We start from the raw sequence: 20,905 nt of genomic DNA on the forward strand, positions 1-20,905 counted from the left end.
TGCCACCCACACAAGGGGCCACCTGTCGGCTAGCAGGGTAATTCACACAGCCTAACTCTGCCTGAGAGACTAGTAGGACGCACTCCGGATACAGCGGCTCACTCGCCCACAATGCACCTTACCTGTGTAGTGTACAACGCAGGTCTGCCCCTTCTTCGGAAATGTTCTTCCTGCAGGAAAGGGAACACAGGAGGCTGCATTTAGAGCACTGTGTGCATGAAAAACATAAAAGCAAACACATTTCTGTTAACCTTGGTAACTCATTCTCCCAACGTCTGTTCATATTATTATATGCGTAAATTATAAGCCGGTAGTTGTAAAGCGCCAACTAATCACCGGTAAGGGTCTCAAGGCGCTGGGGGCCATTGGGGAGATTAAGTGAGCTATTGCCTAGAGTCACACGATGTGGAGCTGATCTGCTGCCGGCGCCGGGAACGAACTGTGAGCCCCATGCTCCAGAGTCAGCCGCTGCGCCACACCTCTCCCTGTATATATGTATATATAAAGGCTAAAGATCAGGCGGAGTGAGTGGCGGAGCCGGGCTTGAAAGGAGAACCCTCAGACCCCAAAAATGGAACACCAATTCATCCAAGGACATTATCGCTGATGAGGCATAAATACAGCCAAAGTCTTCAAAAACCACTGAATTAATAGTCTACTTCTACATAAAGTACTAAATGTGCAAACATGCCTTCATCCACCAACTGTGATGAATGAATAAACACATTTATGTATTTCCATAATATGGAAAGACTATAGTACTTCGATAACCCTAAATGAATGCATGAATGCTTGCAAGCTATTCCTTCCATAAACTATAATAAAATATTAGATGTACTTTTCTTCCACAACAAGATCTCAGCCATCTACGAAAACTTTAAACCCCAAATCCTTGCCACGGACAGAATCAGCCTGTTCACACCCACGAACACTAACCCCAAACTCCTGCTCACCCGCTGGGACCCTTCTCACTACTCAAGCCACGATCTCCATCACGAACTCCGTGCACTCGGGAGCACCCACGGACCCGCGTCCCCACGGCAACGTCAACCTCGGGAGCGAGTCGATCGATCGGCAACAAGCTCAAGAAAGTCCAGAAAGAATGAATGAATGGAGTTATTTCTAAAGTGCAAATGTCACTCGTAATTGCGCATCCAGGCACTAGGCTCAGAAGTAGCTAGGATCCTTTGTACTTGGCCCTAGATGGAGCCATTAAATGAGAGTATGACAAAAAGCATCTGGTGCTTGAAGGAGCCAGGACTTCAAGGCTTTTATAAATGCAACTTCCGTATCCAAAAAGCAGCGGTGCAGTGGCAGTCGGATCCACGCTTTAGCATCTAGTGCCCTAAAAGACTTTCGAAGTCGAGTTTTTAATCTGAAGGAGGGAGACTTAAGCAGATTTGCATTAGAAGATCTCAAAGTTCAAGGTCTTGTAGTGGCTAAATCTGGCAGTAAGGTATTTAGGGCCCGTGCCCTTGAATGCTCTGAAAACTAGCAACAAGATCTTAAACAGAATTCTTTTATGAATTAGGAGTCAATGAAGTATTTTTAATGTGACCGATGTCAAGCTCTGTTTTGGGAGCTGTAGCACCACTCTGGCTGCTGTGTGTTGGACCATCTGAAGTTTGTGAATTATTTTTTATGAGCAGTCAGCATAAAGTCTGTTGCAATAATTCAGTCTTGACGAGATGAGGGCAAATGCTACAGCTGCTTAGCGATAAGTGAGAGGAGAGGTGTTTTGTCTGTATGTTTGTTTAAAGAGATTTAATGATATTAAAACACATCCCAGCTATTGCAGTCACTAGTGTGGGAAAGGAGAGCTCAGTGTCAAATTCGACCCCCGGGTTATTTGCCACCTTAACCAGGTCTGTTGGAGGGGGAACGGAGTTAGGCCAGCAGCCAATGGGAGAGAATAAACTGGATTTTCCAAAAAGCAGGATCTCCATTTTCTCTGAATTGCATATTAACATGATTTTTCTGCATCCATGAGATCACATTGGAAAGACACTTCTGGAAATTCAGTTCAGAACGAGTGAAGCCCTTTTCTAATGAAATGATCAACTGGGTATTGTCTGCATACAAGGTGGTTGCAATTCCATAGTAGTCAAATCAGACATATAAGGGGGGGGGGTGACATGGATATTAAAAAGAGCAGGGCTAAGAGATGACCCCTGTGGCACACCACTAGTGATGAGTTTTTCTTTAGACAAAAACTCTACTAGAACTACAGTTTGTCTCCTATCGGTAAGAAAGGATTTGAACCACGCTAGGGCTTTGTGGGAGATCCCTGAATCTTGGATTCGCTGGATAAGGATGCCATGTGAAATCGCTGTGGCAGAGGTCCAGCAGTATCAATACTGCATCCTTCCCAGCGTTGAGTCATTTTAATAGTCTCCAAGACCTCAAGTAAGACTGATGAATGTCTGGGCCTAAAGCCCGCTTGGCGTGCATGGAGAATAATATGAACTTTCCAGAAAGGAGGTAAGTTGCAGGTTCACAATTTTCGAGTACTTTGGCTAGTACAGACAGCAGAGAAATCGGTCTAAGATTAGATAAGGTAGTAAGGTCTGCAGGGCCTTGACAATTGCAAATTTCCAGGCTGGAGGGATCACAGCGGAGGCTAAAGAGGGGTTTAGCATTTTATTAACCCCTTGCATGCCCGCCCCTTTCCCCGCCCAGTGCCGCGCTTTGCATTAGCGGGCGGAGTTCATGACGAGCTGGACTCGTCATGGGCAGAGCGCCACCGCAGCCCATGACGAGTCCAGCTCGTCATGGGCACTGAAGGGGTTAATCAAAGGATTTACTAGATGAATGGCCTCATGGAGTACTGCAGACGGACAGTGGTCTGAAGGCGTACTTGATTTACAAGAATGAGTCATTTGCTGTAACAATGTCAGCGAAATGTCATCAAATGCAGACAAATTCATATTAGGAGCATTATGGGTACGGCCAGAAACAGGGTCATTTAAAGGGTAGGTTATGAGGGTGGATGCAAAACCCTGTTGTGCAGCTTGGATCTTTTCCTTCAAAGATTGACATTCGGTCACATAGGGCCTGGGAGGGCAGGATGTCTTGAAAGAGTTTTGGGATGCAAAAACATTTTTGAGATGTTGAAAATGACTTTTGGATCCTGATTGGCCTCTTGAATTTAATTAGCAAAAAAAAAGCTTTTTTTTGCCGATTTAATCAACTTATGGTATATCTTCTGAGCATCTTCAAAAAGGGACAAATTGTCCATGCTGTATGCCAGTCACCAGTTCCATTCACATTGTTTACAAAAGGGCTTTTGCTCAAGAAATGTAGGGGAGAACCAGGGTTCAGAGTGTTTATGCTGGACATTTTTTAGGCGGATGGAAGGAGCAAGATCTAAAACCATTTCAGTAATCAGGGTGTTAAAAGAATTTATATCTTCCGCCAACTTCCCTTTAAGGGTCGGGCCATGAAGGACAGGCAAGCTTACAGCCTAGGGTTAGCTTTCCTAGCTATTTATTTTCGACAAGTAGAGGTAAGGAAGTCTGGTTTATGAAGAATATGATTTTGGGACACAATTTTAATGCTGAATGGGACTAGACAATGATAAATAATAAATAACCCAGTATTTGTAAAGCGTGAACTAATCACCCGCAAGGGTATCCAGGCGCTGGGGGCCGTCGGGGAGATTAAGTGGGCTATTGCCCAGAGTCACATGATGCTGAGCTGATCTGCCTCCAGCGCTGGGGAGCGAACTGTAAGCTCTGCGCTCTGGAGTCAACTGCCATGGTCGCTGCGCCACACTTCTCCCATGATCCATCCAAGATAGTGTAATGGGTGCGCCAGCCATCAGGCTAAGATAATTGGTGCAAATCCCATCGAGGGTATGGCCACAAAGGTGGGCTGAGGCATAAATCAATTGGGAGAGATATTTTTAAGGTTTCTTGAAGGGAGTTGACCTCAACGTTATCAAGGTGGAGGTTAAAATCTCCTAAAAAGTAACATTACGGGGGTGGTAAGTGCTTCCCTCATCATAGATAAAAAACTAGTGCTAGGACCTGGAAGGCAATACAATAGGCAGCCAGCAAAAGATTCTGATGCACTGACCCTCAAGCAAAAGCCCAGGCTTTCTGCGCCCTCGAGGGTGTCCAGGTCTAAGGTGGTACATTGAAAACTTTCATGCAAGATAATGGCTAATCCGCCACCCCTTCCACCTGTTCTGTCCTTGGCAACAATTGTATAACCAGATGGAATTGCTACAGTAATATCGGGATTACCCCAGGGTTTCAATCAGTTTTAAGAGGTGAACAGAAAAGCCAATCATTCCTCAGTAATTAAATAAGTGTTGCCTTGTGCATCTTTACTGGGAATTGATAAGCCTTCAGGCAAGGGCAGTTTTGGGTGAGGGGAGGGCCTGCAAGGCCATCAAAGGCAGCTCTGGAAGACAGCTAAGCTCGTTTCTGCGGCCAATGCATGCAATAAGGCCCATTAAACATGCTGGGTGAAGCCCCCCCTGATGAGACCTTCTGCCGACCCAGCAGAACCGAACAACTACCAGCCCAACTCCCTGCTCCCTTTTCCAGTGAAGGTTCTCGAGAAGGCAATCAACCAGCAACTAACTGAACACCTGGAACACAACCACCTCCTGGACCCCTCTCGATCCAGATTTTGAGCCAATCACAGCATCGAGACAGCCCCGATCTCAGCCAACGACGACATCAGGGCCATCCTGGACCGACGTGAAATAGCAGCTCTCATCCTTCTGGACCTGTCAGCTGCCTTCGATACAGTCTCACATCACATCCTGATCAATAGACTCCACCACATCGGAATCCAGGGAGACGTCCTCAAATGGACTACCTTATGCCTTACATGAAGAACCCAGAGAATCCGTTTCCCACCGTTCACCTTGGAACCCAAGAAGATCATCTGCAGCATCCTCTAAGGATCATCCCTCAACTCCACCCTCTTCAACACTTGCATGACCCCCTTGGCCAACACCATCAGATCGCACAGACTCCACATCTCCTAGGCCGACGACACCCAGCTGATCCTCTCGCTGTCAGAAGCTCCCTACACCACTAGAGCTAACTTCCAAATTTGTGTGATGAACGTCGCCGACTGGATGAAGGACAACTGCCTCCTGCTCAACACAAACAAGACAGAAGACCTCATCTTTGGGAACAACACCTCGCCATGGAACGGCGCATTGTTGCCTGCTGAGCTCAGCCCATCCCCCACTGACAGACCATGCCCGCAACCTCAGCATCATCCTGGACAGCAAGACATTTATGAAGAAGCAGGCCAACGCAGTCTCACCTGCCTGCTTCTACACTATGTAGGAATCACCACACGCCTCCTAAAGAAACTACAGACAATACAAAATTCATCCGCATAACTAATCCTCAACCTCCCCAAATGGACCCACATCACACCCCACCTCAAGAAGCTACACTGGCTACCTATCCAGAAGAAATGCCAGTTAAACATGTTGACCCACGCATACAAAGCCCTGCACAATGAAGAACCATACATCCACAAAGGCCAGACCTTTTACCAACAGACCAGACACCTACAATCCGCCTCCCTTCTCTATGCAGACCCCCCCCCCCCCCCCCGCCGGACCCATGGAAGCAACAGCAGAGGAACCTCCTTCTCGCACCGGACAGCCAAAGGTCCCCTGCACCTCAGGACAGCCTCATCACTCCAGCAATTCAGGAAAGAACTCAAGACTCGGCTGTTCTAATGTAAAGATCACCCAGAAACAGCTAGCAATCGAACGCCTTGAGACACTCATGGGTGATTTACGGTGCTCTATAAAGCCCCGATTTATTGAAAGGAGAAAGTCAACCAAAGTTAAAAATGCATACCTGCATTCTGCTACTTCGACAAACAGGAGAGAATAAATTTACACAGTCAACTACTCTTCTTCCAGAAACAGGAGTGAATTAATTCACCCAGTCACTTACCCTACTTACAGAAACAGGAGTGAATTAATTCACGCGCTCACATGCTCTACCTCCTCAAACAAGAGTGAATAAAGTCATATATTCAGGTACTCTACTTCCACAAACAGGAGTGAATGAAGCCACACACTCATGTACTCGGCTGCAAACAGGAGTGAATTAATTCACCCTCCCATCTATTGTACTTCGACAAATAGGAGTGAATGAATTCATGCACTCAGCTACTCTTCTTCCAGAAACATGAGTGAATGAATTCACCCATTCACTTACTCTGCTTACATATATGGGAGTGAATTAATTCAGGCGCTCACCTGCTTTACAGCCTCAAATGAGAGCGAATAAAGTCACACACTCAGACGCAATGAGGAATGAATACATCTCCACTCTACTACTTCCACAGACAAGAATACATACATCTCTTCTTTTTCCATAGACAGGAATTAATGAATATCTGGAACCTGACTACTTCCATAAACAGGAGTGAATGAAACATGCACAGAAGGGCAACCCCCATCACTTCTCAGAATGGTGATGCTGAGCTCCTGCCTAACACAAACAAAAGCATCCTCTTCATTGTTTTAATCAGGTATGTGGATGAATGCTCTCTGCCGTTCCCATTAACATGAATGGTAAATGCAGATGTGGCAAACCAATGTGCTCCGCTCCTTCCATTAACATGAATGGAATTATGAATGCACAGCCTGAGCGTTCTTCATAGGGAGGGGTGTGTTTAATATGTGCTTTGCATTTGCCGAAAGTGTTAGCTGTGCTCCGATACCTCTACAATGAGAAATTACTGACTGCAGTAATAAAATGACTAGAACATGAACTTCTGGGCCAACAGTGTCATGTACTTGGAAAGTATCTGTTAGGTGAACATTTACTATAGTCTTTCTTTTTTGTATCTCCACTGCTAGGATTCAAAGCCCAGGCCTGTGGGGAGGGTCAAGAGCAGTTCTGCTCATGTGTGTTGACTGAAATAGATGTGTATCCTGGGAAACGCCCTTTAGGACGAAGCTGGAATCACACTGTGCCTTCACAGTGCCGGCAACAGAATGAATGAGTCTTTAACAAGCAATCGTTTTGCACGCAAGTCGATACAACGACTTGCTTTTGGAGGGGGCGCAATGGAGTTAGGATTAAAGTGCAACACCTTTCTTACTGTTGCGCACACTAGAGTTGGAATAGTAAATTAAACTACTCCAATATCCAGCGCCCCCCTAAGGAAAGTCATTAAAACTACTTGCGTGCAGAACAAAATGTGTGTTTAAGACGCATTTGTTCAAATGACAAAGTTCCTAAGGCATGCATGAAAAACGCATGCGGAATTCCATCATATATTCGTGTATCACATCAGTATAGCCTTCACTGTCTGAGGTCAAAACAATCACAAAAAGCACGTCACCATACTTCATGATGAAATCTCCTTAGAAGTAGCAGGCGTGGCACAATTCCCAAGCTCCATTAGGACATCCTCTGGGAGCGAGGACGTGTCAGCGTGCTGATGATAAACCACCATGATGTGCAAGATGATTAGTTTTTTAACCATGTACCAGGTTCATTAGCTCTGTCCATTGCATAGGACCCCTCAGGACCACCAATGCACAAGACTACAGGTGATGTGAGAGAAAGAACAAAGGTGCTTCAAGTTTCCACCCAAGCGACATTTTGTGGCACATCTTAGGGCGTTCTAAGGAGAACGTAGACAGCATTGGGATGCATGCATCATTATTAAGGCTCCCTGTTTTCCGTTTTTACTGATTTTTACAGATAAATACAGACAGAAAACCATTTATTTTCTTGTCTGTATTTATTTTTAAATGCGGATAAAAACGGAAATTGGGTGCTTTTTGAATGATTCTAAATACACTTTGCCAAGACCGCCAGGCCAATAACTGTGTGGATTGATAGGTAAGGGGGTTAAAAAAGAAAGTGATTTTAGTAAAAAGGCTTAAACAGCAGTGCCTATGCACAAGGGTGATACTGAAATGTGCAAATTTTCATATAAGTGCATTGATTTATCTTCTGAAAGGTGTTCATATCACTGAAACCTGGCAGGCATTCAAGCATGACTGCATATTCATTGGTTGAATAAATGTGGAAATATACCAGTTTCAGCGTAACTTTTTAAAAAAAATCTGTAATAAATATGGATAAATACAAACAAAGTAGACAAAAAATAAATATGGATAAATACAGACGGAAATGACAAAAAAATAAATACCATAAAACCAGGAGCCCTAATCATTATGCCTCCCCAGCAGCAAATACTTCAACAGTCCAGGTATCTCATCAGCATCCTGGTGGACCCTCTCACGGTCTGGTTAGCGAGCACTCTCTCCAGAAAGGCAAAATCACAAAAACCCGACCAACCTTCCCTACAGAAATCCTGGCTTCAACACAACATCCCAAGGTGTGAACTGCACACTCAGGAGGTAAGGAAGGTCCTAGATTTCTCCTTACGCATTTATATTTAGATAGGAATTCACTCTCGATTCTTCTATAGATACACAGTGTATATAAAGTATCTAAAACACTGGGCAAAAAACAAAAAAAAAAATCAAAATTTTTAAGTTTAACAGTGTAAACTGGAAATACCAATGTTCACACGGGGAGTGTGGGAATTAATGGGCTTTAGGGTTCATTGGCTGGCCTCCTTTATTCAAACAGGAACACAGAAATACAGTGAAAGACTTAGCAACAGTCAAAATAAATATTTTGTAGAGTGTTACAGGTTTTGGAGTTTAGGCATGCATTTGTAGGACTTTTTCAATGCGTTTTCAGTATTTCTAGGTAAACAAAACGTTGAACAGGGACTCCACAAGTGAGCACAATGAGTGCCTATCAAAGCCCATAAGCCAACTTTCATGCGATCATCCTTATTTTAAGGTAAACACTTAATTTTCAGGGTAAACGTAGTAGGTCATTATCCAATTCCTCATGAAAAGATCATAATGGAAACTAAAGTGATGACGTTTATCTCATGGAAGAAATCAAATGAAATCTATTAAGAAAACAATTCAAGAACAATTCTGAGGCATGCACAGGTAGGGAGGGTGCAGGTCAGAGTATGGCTAGCAAAGTAAGTGCAGAGCAGGACAATGGGAGAAAGTGAAGAAGGACACAGACTGAAGCCACTAAAAAGGGGAAAACTGCAGGACATGCTGGCACTTGGAAAGAAAGTGAGAAGAGGTGTGATGACCCGGGACGCACCTAATAAGAAGGGCCAGCAGTAATTACCACTGACGAATACAGAAAAATAAACGAATCTGTGGAGGAGAGGACAAATGAAACTGCAGAATGTCTCAGACCTACAAAAACAAACTAAATAATTTCCAAAGCAGTAAGCTTTACAACAATCAAAGCAAATAGATCTGGCGTTGGCTGCTAACCTTTTGGTTTTCTAGTGGTTATTTTTTGGGTGAATGGCTTTTGTACGAAGAATCACGACACACAAGTGGTAGCAAAGTAGGGGGAGCTGCAGCTCCCGTGACCAAGTGAAACAAGCATATCTAAAGTCCCAACAAATATACAACTGGTTGTGGACATTGCGCAAGAGCATAATGCTGTCACTCACAGTCAGGGAAGCCAATGGCTGAAGGAGGCTGATTCTATAGCTCTTGCTGCGTCATGCTGGGCCCAAGCAAAATGCAGCAGAACAATGTATGAGGAGGGCTGACGAAAAGCCCCTAAAAGTATGCATAGTACATGCTACTCCAAGACATAAAAACATAAAAAATAATAAATATTTGTCAATTGTTTCATAAATCCAGCTAGGCCAGTATGGAGCCCCGCCCATCTTTTTGGCACACGAGATAATTCTACTCCCTGACAGTTGCAAAAAGGAGCAAACTGCAAATCGGTCAGTTTGAAAATCTCCAGCTCAAAACCCGCCTAGCATACAAACGGACAACCAAGATTTCAAATGCTTGCGAAGCATTTGGGGAGTGACAGGAGAACAAAGTCGTCCTGTTGATGTCAAGTACACTGGGAAGTACAGTATGGAGATATTTTCATTTTTGTGATATTTGAGTAGATTGCGCGAGTTAGGAGAGCTCACTTCATGTGCAGCACCTGCATGGACCCCCGCCTCCTCCATTAGACCTGAAAACCCTCCAAATGCTGAACATGCCTAGGACAGTAGTTAATTAAGGCTTTAAGCACTGGATTAAATGTTTTTTTGCTTCTCGGGTTTGTTCATATTTTTGAAAATATTAAGGCTTGTATTTAAAGTCGGCACCTGTGTCAAAGTGCTGTACCGAAGATATCTTGAACAATACATTTTTACACAGTAATTTTCAAAAAGGCAAAAAACCTACTCCAGAGACACATGGTTGGGAGCAATCCTTGTGTGGTCCTTGCCAGCCTTGTATTTATTGTTGTGGAATTTGTGAAAAAGTTTATCAGCTTCTGGGAACGAACATTCTAAGTCCTAGCCATAGTGCGGTGCATTTTGCAAGAACAAAACACCAACCAACCACAAAAAAACACACACACACACACACAAGATCGCTACTGTGTACTTACATGCGAGTCAGAGTTTCCATAGGAACACAATTCACATAAGGTCCGGGGTAGGGATACTCTAACCCCATTGCCCTGGTGTGATGGTCCCAGAGGAACACCCACTAGGCCAAAAATCAAATAATTTGGGCTTGCCCTGGTACAGCGGGAGCCGGTGTGCCCCTTACACGTGGTCACATTGCAAGACCCACAATTTTTTTAATTTTTTTTTATGTAGGTTGTGGGTCTGTGGATGAAGTCCGTGCACAGGGAGAAGCCAACCCCAGCCAAACCCCAACATTGCAGTGCGCGGCAAAGGGATGGACACAAACAAGATATTAACTTACTTTAAAAAATTTGGGGGGAAAAGTAGAAATTCACTGAGAAATCATGAACAGTTAAACATAAAACGAGGACAATTCACCACTATAATATGCACTGCTTTATGCACTGCTTATGACCTCACATACGAATTCACTGATGACATCTGAAATCTATGGCAAACGCAATTTTGCTTCGTCTCTGAGTGTTCTAAAATTGTGCTTGATAAATCGCAAATGCAGTTGCACATGCCTTGTGATTCATTTGCGCACCACACAACTGCCGCGGGCAAATTGTAGGAGATACCTTGCACATGCATGTTTCTCTGTGCGGTTCTTATTACAATGCTTAATGTGCAGGTCTTTTCTAGGTTTTGTTTGACACCACAGATCTCAATAGACCTTATTTAATCACAAAAAAAATGTTTAAGAGGCAATATTGAGAGGCTCAGGTGCCACACAATTGTTGATCTTCCTTTCGACTAGCTTTTGTTTGTGCAGAAGGTGTGTAATTCCACTGAAAAAGAGTGCTTGTTTTGAACTTTTTTTTACCTCGTGGGAACCCTTATCTTCAATACAATATACCAGAGGTGCTCATGGTGACAAGCCACTGTTTAACGATGATCAGTTTATTGTGAAACGTTACACAAAAGACTGTTAGCCCGACTTATTGTTTGTGAAAAGCATATTCTACAGCCAATAGGTTTTTACTAGTGGATTGCTATTACACTGTGCTAAAGAACGTCGGCAGGCATTTCATTATATGGAACCTCACAGATTACTGTAGCAGGTAAGGGTTTTGCACTTACATGATTCTTGCTAGGCCATCTTAGGAGGGACGGTACATTCTTTCAAAAATGTAATTGTGGACAAATGTGTACTTTTATGACTGTATGGTTGCCTTATAGAAAAGCTTATGCTCAATACTGTAGACTTCAGTAGGTTATCGTGAGAAGCCTGTGATAATAGCTTCATGTTTGTTTCACTGAGATAATATACATCAGATGGCACAGGTCTGCTCCATTTTTTTTATGGCAGGACTGACATACTTAATATGAATAGCATATTTTAAAAGACAATAGGCCTTTGAGAGTGGATTCTTAATTATACTGTGTATACATAATACAGTTTAAAAAAAGGCCACCCGCTGCTCAGTTTAAATGTTCCACTCACTTTTTATTGCAAGTATACGACAACGATGTTCAGGTGGATGCACTTTTTTTTTCCTTTTTCTTTCATTCTTTTATTTAACTTGCATATGCCATGTCTGTGTGTATGTTTACAGTGGATCGGGTAGATCGTGATGGCAAGAATGAGTCAGTGTGAGGATGATGAATCAATCCAGGAGTGGGAGGATGAGTGACAGAGTGGATGTACGATGAGTGACTAAACTCACTCGTGTAAGAAGGGGCACTCGAGTTACAAGACCGGTCTGCTGGCACCGACAGTGCTTGTTGCAACAATGAGTCAATCTAAACTAGGAGCGGAGATTGCAAGGGCTGATTTAAAAAGCATAACCCCACAAAGAAAGACAGTTTAGGCAGTTGAAACTTCTAGTTGAGTTAGCAACTTGCTCTACTGCAATGAGAGTGAACAATCCCTTTGCAAAGGACTGAAGGACAACAGACAACCCTTCTTGTACAAATGTTTCTTTCCAAAAGTGGAAAAATACTACTTGTAAGATAATTATGTTTTATTAAAAGATAACCCACTGAGCTTTTAGCCTAAAACCTTAAGTAACGATATGTGCGTGCTTCCATCCACATTATTTTTGGAAACACAAAATATTAAAATTTTCTGATGTACAAAGCAGTTGTGATCTCACAGAAAAACAAATTCAATGAATAATTACTCAGAAATCAATTTATCTAAATTGATTAATGGAAATGTGAAAGATGAATGGCATTTACCATTTCACAGAAACCAATACATAAAAAGCTTTTTTTTAAATGGACTTTAGCATATTTACATTTTAAAGGTGTAAATGCAATCTTGATAAACAGTTCTCTGTTGGTTTGTTGGGCCACCCTTTTATCACTATATAATATATATTTTGCAATGAAGTAGTGTTCCTCCTCAATATACATATATATATATATATGCTGATGTCTATTGAATTAATATCTAAAAGAGTTGGAGACATCAATAGCCCACTTGGGGGCAATGTTATGAATTTGGCAGTAATACTGTCCCAATTAAATAACAGAACTTTTGTGAAATTAAGATATATATGTAGACTATATTCAGCTATTACTTGTTTGAATGTAAACGCATTGCAATAGTCTAGGATACCCAAATGATTCAACTCCAATTACAAGTATTTTTTCTATGTTTATTTTCACTTGAGTATGTTGCCTGTGTTTGTTGGTCACATGAGGTGGTAATCCCGATTGAAAAGATAACAGTGTTCACTCTCATGAACAAGGATGCTGCACAACCAAAACATGTTGTATAACAGCACTTAGTTAAATGACCGCACACATGACATCACTTGTGACATAGTCAGTGACATCACTGATCACATCTCAAATGATATCACTGATATCATCCAGTGAATCTCAGACGCACCCACTCACACACCCATATAACCTTTCATACTCCCACTCCAACTTCAACACTACCATAATGTTCTTGCTTGCTCAAAGTGGAGCAGTGTTTGCTATGGCAGTGCAGGAGTACCGCTCCCACCATGCCATAGCAAACTGCAATTGCTAGAAACGGCCCGAGAGTGGCGATCCCCAGGGCCATCTAGGGCTCCACGAGGGGGGCCACGCGGCTCCCCTCCTTTCTTAATTAAGCCCAAGGAAGGTAGTGTTCCCCCGGCTAAGGCCTGCAATGGACCACTTTCATTGTTGTCTTTTTGTGCCCTGGGCAGATGGCGGTTCCCGGGGCTCCGGGGAGGGGCATTCGTAATATAAAAAACCCTGTGGAGGTGGACATCCCCCGGGGAGGCAGTAGGGCCTCTCCCGCATTTTATTTTAAAGAATATATGTGCCCCGGGGAGGTGTCGGTCCCCGGGGCTGCAGGGGATCCATGTGGTCCGCTGCATTATTTGTCATTGAAGCCCAAGGAGGTGGCAGGCCCCGGGGCAAGCAGTGGAGACGCGAGGGTCCCCGTATAGAATTATATGACTGCACTGGGGAGGTGGCGGTTCCCGGGGCTTTGAACAACCCCCGTGCTCCCCCTCTTATATTTTCATAATGCCCCTGGGACCTGGCCCACCCGGGGACCTAAGTTAAACGAAGCGCAGGAGCCCGCGCTTCGTTTTTTTTCCCATGTTGGGCAGCAGTCACAAATCCAACGCAGCTCCTCCTGAATTTATTTTTTAAATAATTATTTTTTGGCCTATGGGGACCCCACCCCCAAGAGGCCTAGGGGGTCAGGTAATTTCTACCCTGCCCCCTTTTCTTTTAACATTTTTTCTTGTGACTCGGTTCAACCAAGTCACAAGATGGCTGCTAACACTGCCTGGTTTGAAGTGTTGGGAGCCAATCAGAACTAAGGCAGAGATCGGGAGGGATCGCGGATCCAACCCGGTCACAATTGTACATGTGAGAAAGCTTTACATTTCTCAGCAACTATTGAACAGATTTACACCTATTTAACAAAAAGAAGGCTTTCTGGACCAAGAGCTACCTTTCTGCCAAATCTGGTGTAATACAGTTCAGCAATTCGGGCTGTAGCCGTGTCTAAAGTTTCCTATGGAAATAACCATGGAGAAAAAGCATTTTGGAACCCCCCCCCCCTCCCGTTTTCTCAGCCCCAGCTTGACAGGTCACCACGAAATTTTCAAGACAGCAGCTGAAGTGACTGGTGTATTAGTTTTGAAAATCTCGCAAGGATTCATCAAACAAAGCCAAAGTTATTGCAAATGAAAAAACGCTCTTCCTGTGGAAACTGCATCTTAACTATAACTACCTACTGAAATGATTTAATTAGAAAAGCATTACTATGAAACCATGCATTTTTTTCTTTGTAGTAGATTCTGAAATGTTAGAAATATGTATTCACCAACTGAGATTTCATATGGGGTACACAACTGTGTCCCATTGTTAATTGTATACTTTCTAATCATAGTACAATAAAATATTACTGCATAGTTATTCCAGTTTTTAATTTTAATTTGTCATTTTCATTGTATGTGCTTAAAATAATTTTTCCACCAATATGCCTCCTTTAATTTACGATTTATTTGTATTTCCTTAAAATTGGCTTTCCTTAAAAGTGGAATTCCATGATTTGGTTTCCTCAGATGTGTTTACTCAATTTTCGGTTTTCCATGAAATAACATACATCAGCACACAGCATCCACTTATGTTTAATTACTTCTAGGTGGCGGAGTATAGAGTAGTTTAATCCTAAAAACAAAGTAAGTATTATTTAATTCTACGATTGTCTTGATTTTGCCTTCCAATGTTCTGGTGAAACATTTTCTCCACGAGAAGTGCCAGCTTCGCACTGCTCATTTACGCTACCCTTATGAACTTAGTTCTTGCAGGATGCAATCTATATTAGTATGTATATGCGCGCAGCGGACAGTGTATTTTTTTCCAGATGTGATCCTACTTGAAAAGACTTGGTTATACCTTTTTTCTACATAGCGTCTGTAGATAGCCAGTGTGGAGCCTTTTGGCAAATACTGCACTGAAGCAGGCTGCAAAACATCAAATTATGTATATTATACCCACAGCGCATGGTGTGCAGGTGGCAAGAGCTGTAGGTGCCACACTTGATCTAAAGGACTCAGAAATATCTGGCTGAAATCTGCCTAGAGACCAAAGTGGATGTGTCTTGTGTCATAAGGCCAGGCAGAGGTCTCAGGAAAACAATGAACAGCAGATGGCTGAAATACATGGGATCATGCAACGAAAACTGTTAATGGAGTGAAAACCGGTTATTAAAGTGTGTGAGTTGTTGTCTAAGATATGAGATCCACGGTAGCGAAGACAGTTGTATTCCTGTGACTGTCAGTCATTGCACCAGTTGTTGCGACACTAGCCGACTATACATCTTGCAGCATTAGTACCACTTGGTGCAGGTCAGCCAGTTACAGCGAGTCATGCACTAACCACATTAGATTCCATCTATTGGCCACGCAGGACCCCAAGTGGAAGCTATCCACAATGGCCACTATGTCCAAGCAATCCTAGAACTAGTTATTCAGCTGGACTAAAAATGAGACCTACAGTACTACAGAAGTGAGCTACATAATCATAACTACTGTTAATGATTGCAGAAGAATTCTGGTTGAAGGGCGCATGCAGTGCAGTTTCAAGAAACCATAACAAGAATGAATTTCAAGTTATCTCCATTGGGCAGTCCTGCAAATGTTATAGTGAGCATCTAATTTTCCCAACTATGGAAAGGAATTCTTCATCTGATGAGTGGTGAGGGAAGGCAGTATGATGGCAACATGGGAAGTTGTGTCTGTCTGGCTGAAAAAGGTTTGCTGGACAGTTTGGGCTTCATGGTCAGGACAGGACCTTTACACACATTTTAACCTGAACCGTCCTCTGAGACTGACTGACCCATTGGCTGGCAAGTTTCTGATATGAAACAGGTAGACCCATTCAAATGAATTGAAGCTTGAAGGTTCTCTCCGCTGTGGTAAACACATCTCTCTTATGAATGGATGCACTAGAGCTTGCTCAACAGATGCAAATAGATCCCTCAAATGGACAGATGTTTGGGAAGTGTCTTTTCTGTAGCAAAAAGCTCCCTCATGTGAATGGATGCTTGAGAGATTTCTCAACCATGGTAAATAGATCCTGGTTCTCATATCAATGGAGGCTTGGGAGCTTTCTCAACAGTACTAAATAGATCCCGCAAATGAATGAGTATATGGGAATTTCCCATTAGTAGTAATTAGAGACCTCATATAAATGAGTGTTTGGGAGCTTTCCTAATGATAGTAAACTTGTCTATTGAGAATAGATACCTAGGAGATTTCTTAATAGTAGTAAATACATACTGCACAAGCGCTTTGGAAAGTATATCACACATACAAACGGATGCTAACATTATGCACTATGTATCCAAGAAAGTGCTTCAAGGTACGAGTCTGATTTAGATGGGAACACGAATGTCAAATCATAACTCAGTGCCAGGAGTTAAATATGACTCCTATATTAATCTCTGGTAAAATGTGTTTAAGCTCTACCACTGATCTTAAGAGTGTACTTGCGGCACATCTCTTGGTATTCTCCAATCATACTACCAGCCCATGGGCCTACACCTAAAGATATTTATCACATCAGCCTTTTTTTACCTGTTTTTATTATTCCCTCATATAACAGTCACTGAATGTATTTATTCAAATAGTCCAACAAAGTAGCATTCTTTCTCTTTGTTGTGCCACTGTACCTTAAGAGATGCCAGCAGGAGGCTAATTATTACTCAATATGTCTTTTGTATTTAGGAAGGTAAACACTTGGGTGTCCAAGTGGACAATAGGTTAGAGGAAGCTTGTAGTTCGCCGGTGGGATTTTCCTGTAATTTTTGTTTTTCATTCTGGTAGGATTGTTTTGGGTTCCTCAGAGGGGGAATGAGAAATTTCTAAATAAACAAGAGGCAAAGTCTATGTTGGGTTTATTTTAAGATTCTTGCAGGAATTCCTGTGGGTCAGAAGAATCACTTAACAGGGCAATATCAGACAGTCAAACATGATAGCAATCACTAGGCAATGTGTCCATGAACGGCCCAAAATGAGCTAAGATGAAATAAAGCAATGTTCAAGTACAGGGATGATTTAGGCTCATGTACATTTTGGGGGAAGGTGGACCCAAGGGCCGGGGTGAACGTTAGTCTATTCTCGATGGTGTACAAGAAAGAGCAGGCTTGCCCTGTAGGTGGTTGAAGATGTGCCATATTGTAGGTATAAAAAAATGGGAAGTCTTGTTCCTGCGGGATTTTATTTTTGTGTCGCTTGATTTCCACTCTGGAGAGGGTACGGCTTCTTGGTTTGGGCTGGTGATTCAGAGGTTTGGATCTTAGCCAGGTACTGTGGTTTGCGGCTTGTTATGATGTTCGGCTTGTTATGGGGTAGCAGCTTGTGTGGCAAGTTTTGAGGATGACTATGTTGGCTTTAGTGGCGTGATAATGTAGAATCAAGTCCCTTCATGAAATCTGCACACATATCCCAAAAAGTCCTTACAACAAATTCTTAGGGAACAGTGATGTGAAAGTGATGAAACGGAGATCCCTAATCTTCAAAATGAGATAAATTAGTTCCTTTAAAAGGTTGTTTTGCTAAGGGTTGCCACACTATGACTTGTTTATGCTTTATTTTGCTGAAACTTCAATAATAAAAACATGGCTTTTCACAGGCCATTGTCTACAGCATCTCTTTCCCCCTTTGACAGGGCTCAGTCCTATCTTATCATCCCATCTCCCCCATGTCCACTGAAAAGTCACGAGTCTCCAGTTGAGGGTGGCACTTAGATCTTGTTGATCTAACTTCTTGCTGGTCCAGTGGCTACGCATCCTCATGGCACTACGTCCTAAATCCGTTGGCATATCTCGATGGAGCCAAGATGTCTTCCTGATCAGGTCTGGAGTGAGAATCTGGTATGCCAACTTTCCATGCAAAGCGACACCCTATTAAATTCATTCACATTTCAAGATAAGTCAAGTAAAACAAGAAATTCCCTACGGTAATAGCACTGGCAAGAGTCACTCGATCAGAGTTTTAGCGGGTACTTCTAGATAGCACAGAAGATACATCCGCACACCTGCATGCTCCTATGTACTAAGTAATTCATGGTGCACTTAATGACATGCATTAGTGGCACTTTGTAAAGAAAAGGTTACTAGTAAGCAAGCGACATTACAACCAATAAGGTTTGAACAGAGATTGAATGGATCTGAAGGAACATGTTCACCATTTCTTGAGCTTTACAAGTAATGTTCTTTTTAGAAACTGACTTATATTTACGACAATGTCTTTCGGGTATTATTGGATCAGTACATTTTTGTGCGTTGTTGGCAATGAGTAAAGTTGAAATATTACGGAGTTTTTATGTCAATGTGTCAATTTATTTTGCAAAAATCTGTCCATACATCTTTTGTGGAACGTCGCCGTCTCAAGTGAATACTTAAAAAGAAGGAACATGCAGTTTACAGCAGATAGGCAATGCTGCAGCTACCTCATCCTATTTCAGATTACGAATACACCGCCGATATTCCCTGTATAGCATGTTCAGAAGAGACAGTAGGAAGCGAGCAGCAGGCGGTAGCACTATTTAAAGCTTGTCCCAGTAAGGCAATGTTCCACATGCTGGAACTACAGCAGCCTCCTCTCCCCTAGTTAGCTGTTCATTGTTTCTTTTTCCAAAGGAGGATGTATTAAGGCTTTCAGGGGAGACACCGGTTAGCAGTGTACATCACTGCAAAATATGTTTGCAACTAAAAAGACAGGTCTGGGGGCTCACTTAGGCTAGGAGACTTGATCTAATGGTTCGCAACTATACAACGAGAAAATGGATTCTAGTACCCGTTTTGCTACTTCTTTAAAAGCGCGTGCTCCTGGGAAATGCCATTAGCACTAGCACATCAAATCCACTTAATGTGATACACTTATACGTTTAGTCTTCCCAAACAATGAGCATAGAATCAAAAATACAATTTATATTTGAAATTAATTGTACTTTAGATGTCCAAATCCTCTACAGGTGTCAGATTCGTACATATAAATACTTCTTGGCGCTTTTTTTTTTTAATCGGATGACAGCCAATCTCGGCTACCTAAAAAAACATATCGGATAAGAGGCATAGGAAAACAGGTAACATTAAATTAGGAAATCAAGTAATTTAAAAAAAATGTCAGCGAGGCTTGCAAGCAAAGAATGTGGGAATTCCCGTTGACATTGTATTCAACTACCAATAATGCAAAGGATCATATCTGTCCTTACGACAATGGACGTTGGCAGACAAACACATTTATTAAACCGATCCAGGTTGTGCTGCCAGGATAAACAGTGTATCCGACACAGCGACTTCCCTTAGTACAGAACAGGCAGCCCGAAGTAAATATGCTTGGAATTTCTATGGGCAATTGCAGCCATGATATGCGACCCATAGAGGACAGATAGAGCTGTGGTACTTGGAGAGATCGGTCAAAATCTTGGTTTCCCGACTAAACTGAATTAATGTGATCTAGGGCAAATGTCCGACTCCCTCAATTTCCGCATCTTTCAAAAACAGATTCTCACAATCTCTTCGCCCAAACATGCTTCACAAAGCTGCCGTGATCAGGGTACAGTAAATGCATCTCAGGGTACAGTAAATGCATCTCATTTGATGCTGTTCGGTTTAAAAGGGAAGCCCCAACGTTATTGAAAGTGGGAGCGCGGCGCGTGCTGTCAGAGGGGACGGCAGACCTCCCCGGCTAAATCCGCCGGGCAAAATGGGAGCAGCTGAGCAAAAGAAGCAGGTCTAAATCCGGGTTATAAAGAAGGGTGGGCGCCCCCTTTTTTCATTTCCGCAGCTGTCAACGCATGCCATTTAAATCCCTGCAGCCTCCCAGGGCTGGGCTCGGAAAAGGGGCCGCTGGGAGCGGATGCTCCCGCTAAACTGTAGCCGGAGAGCTTCCTGCCCGGCCGGCCCGGGATCCTCCCTGCTCGGCTCGGACCCAAGCGCACGCGCCCCCTCCCGCCTTACCATCCCCGGGTGAAATGGTCTCGATCTCCACTCCCATGGCGGCGCTTGCAGCAGCTGGAAAAGAAGGGGGGGTCCTCGCGCGGGCTGGCTCTGGCTGTCACCCTGGGGCTCTCGCGGACGCCTCGCGCTGCTGCTTCCCGGCTAGCAAAAAGAGCTGGCTTGAGGCTTCTCCGAAAGTAGAATTCCGTCTCCAGCTGACTGACAGGCGCACGTGACCCAGGCGGCTCGGCCAATGGGAAGGGGAGGCTGGCTCCAGGAGGGTGGGATAAAGGGAAAGGGTGCTGCCACCATTACCTTTCTCGGGCACACAACGGAGCCGGATTGTTTTGTGCTTTGAAGTTCACGGAGGTGAAGTTTTTCAGGAGATGTTTTCCTTTTTAAAATGGTCAGAGCAGACTACCTTTTGGTCTCGCACCTCCTGTGGCGCTTCTTGCAGGGTGTCTTCCTCTTGAACAAAGTAGCTGAAGTTGATAATCTTTCTGTTTTGAA

At 43.2% G+C, this 20,905-nt stretch overlaps 1 protein-coding gene across 1 annotated transcript in view; it reads right to left on the bottom strand.

Moving 5' to 3' along the window:
- FKBP1B (FKBP prolyl isomerase 1B) overlaps positions 1–20,638 on the bottom strand; it is a 145,095-nt gene extending 124,457 nt beyond the window's left edge. Inside the window, exons 1-2 of the mRNA XM_085610597.1 lie at positions 20,417–20,638; positions 123–170 (exon numbers count right to left, since the gene is read on the bottom strand). Of these exons, the coding sequence (XP_085466723.1) occupies positions 123–170; positions 20,417–20,453 (85 nt within the window). The 5' untranslated portion in view covers positions 20,454–20,638. The remainder of the gene's footprint in view (positions 1–122; positions 171–20,416) is intronic.
- Between the last annotated feature and the right edge of the window lie 267 nt (positions 20,639–20,905).

This window comes from Triturus cristatus, chromosome 6 (assembly GCF_964204655.1).
Source record: "Triturus cristatus chromosome 6, aTriCri1.1, whole genome shotgun sequence".
Lineage (NCBI taxonomy): Eukaryota > Metazoa > Chordata > Amphibia > Caudata > Salamandridae > Triturus > Triturus cristatus.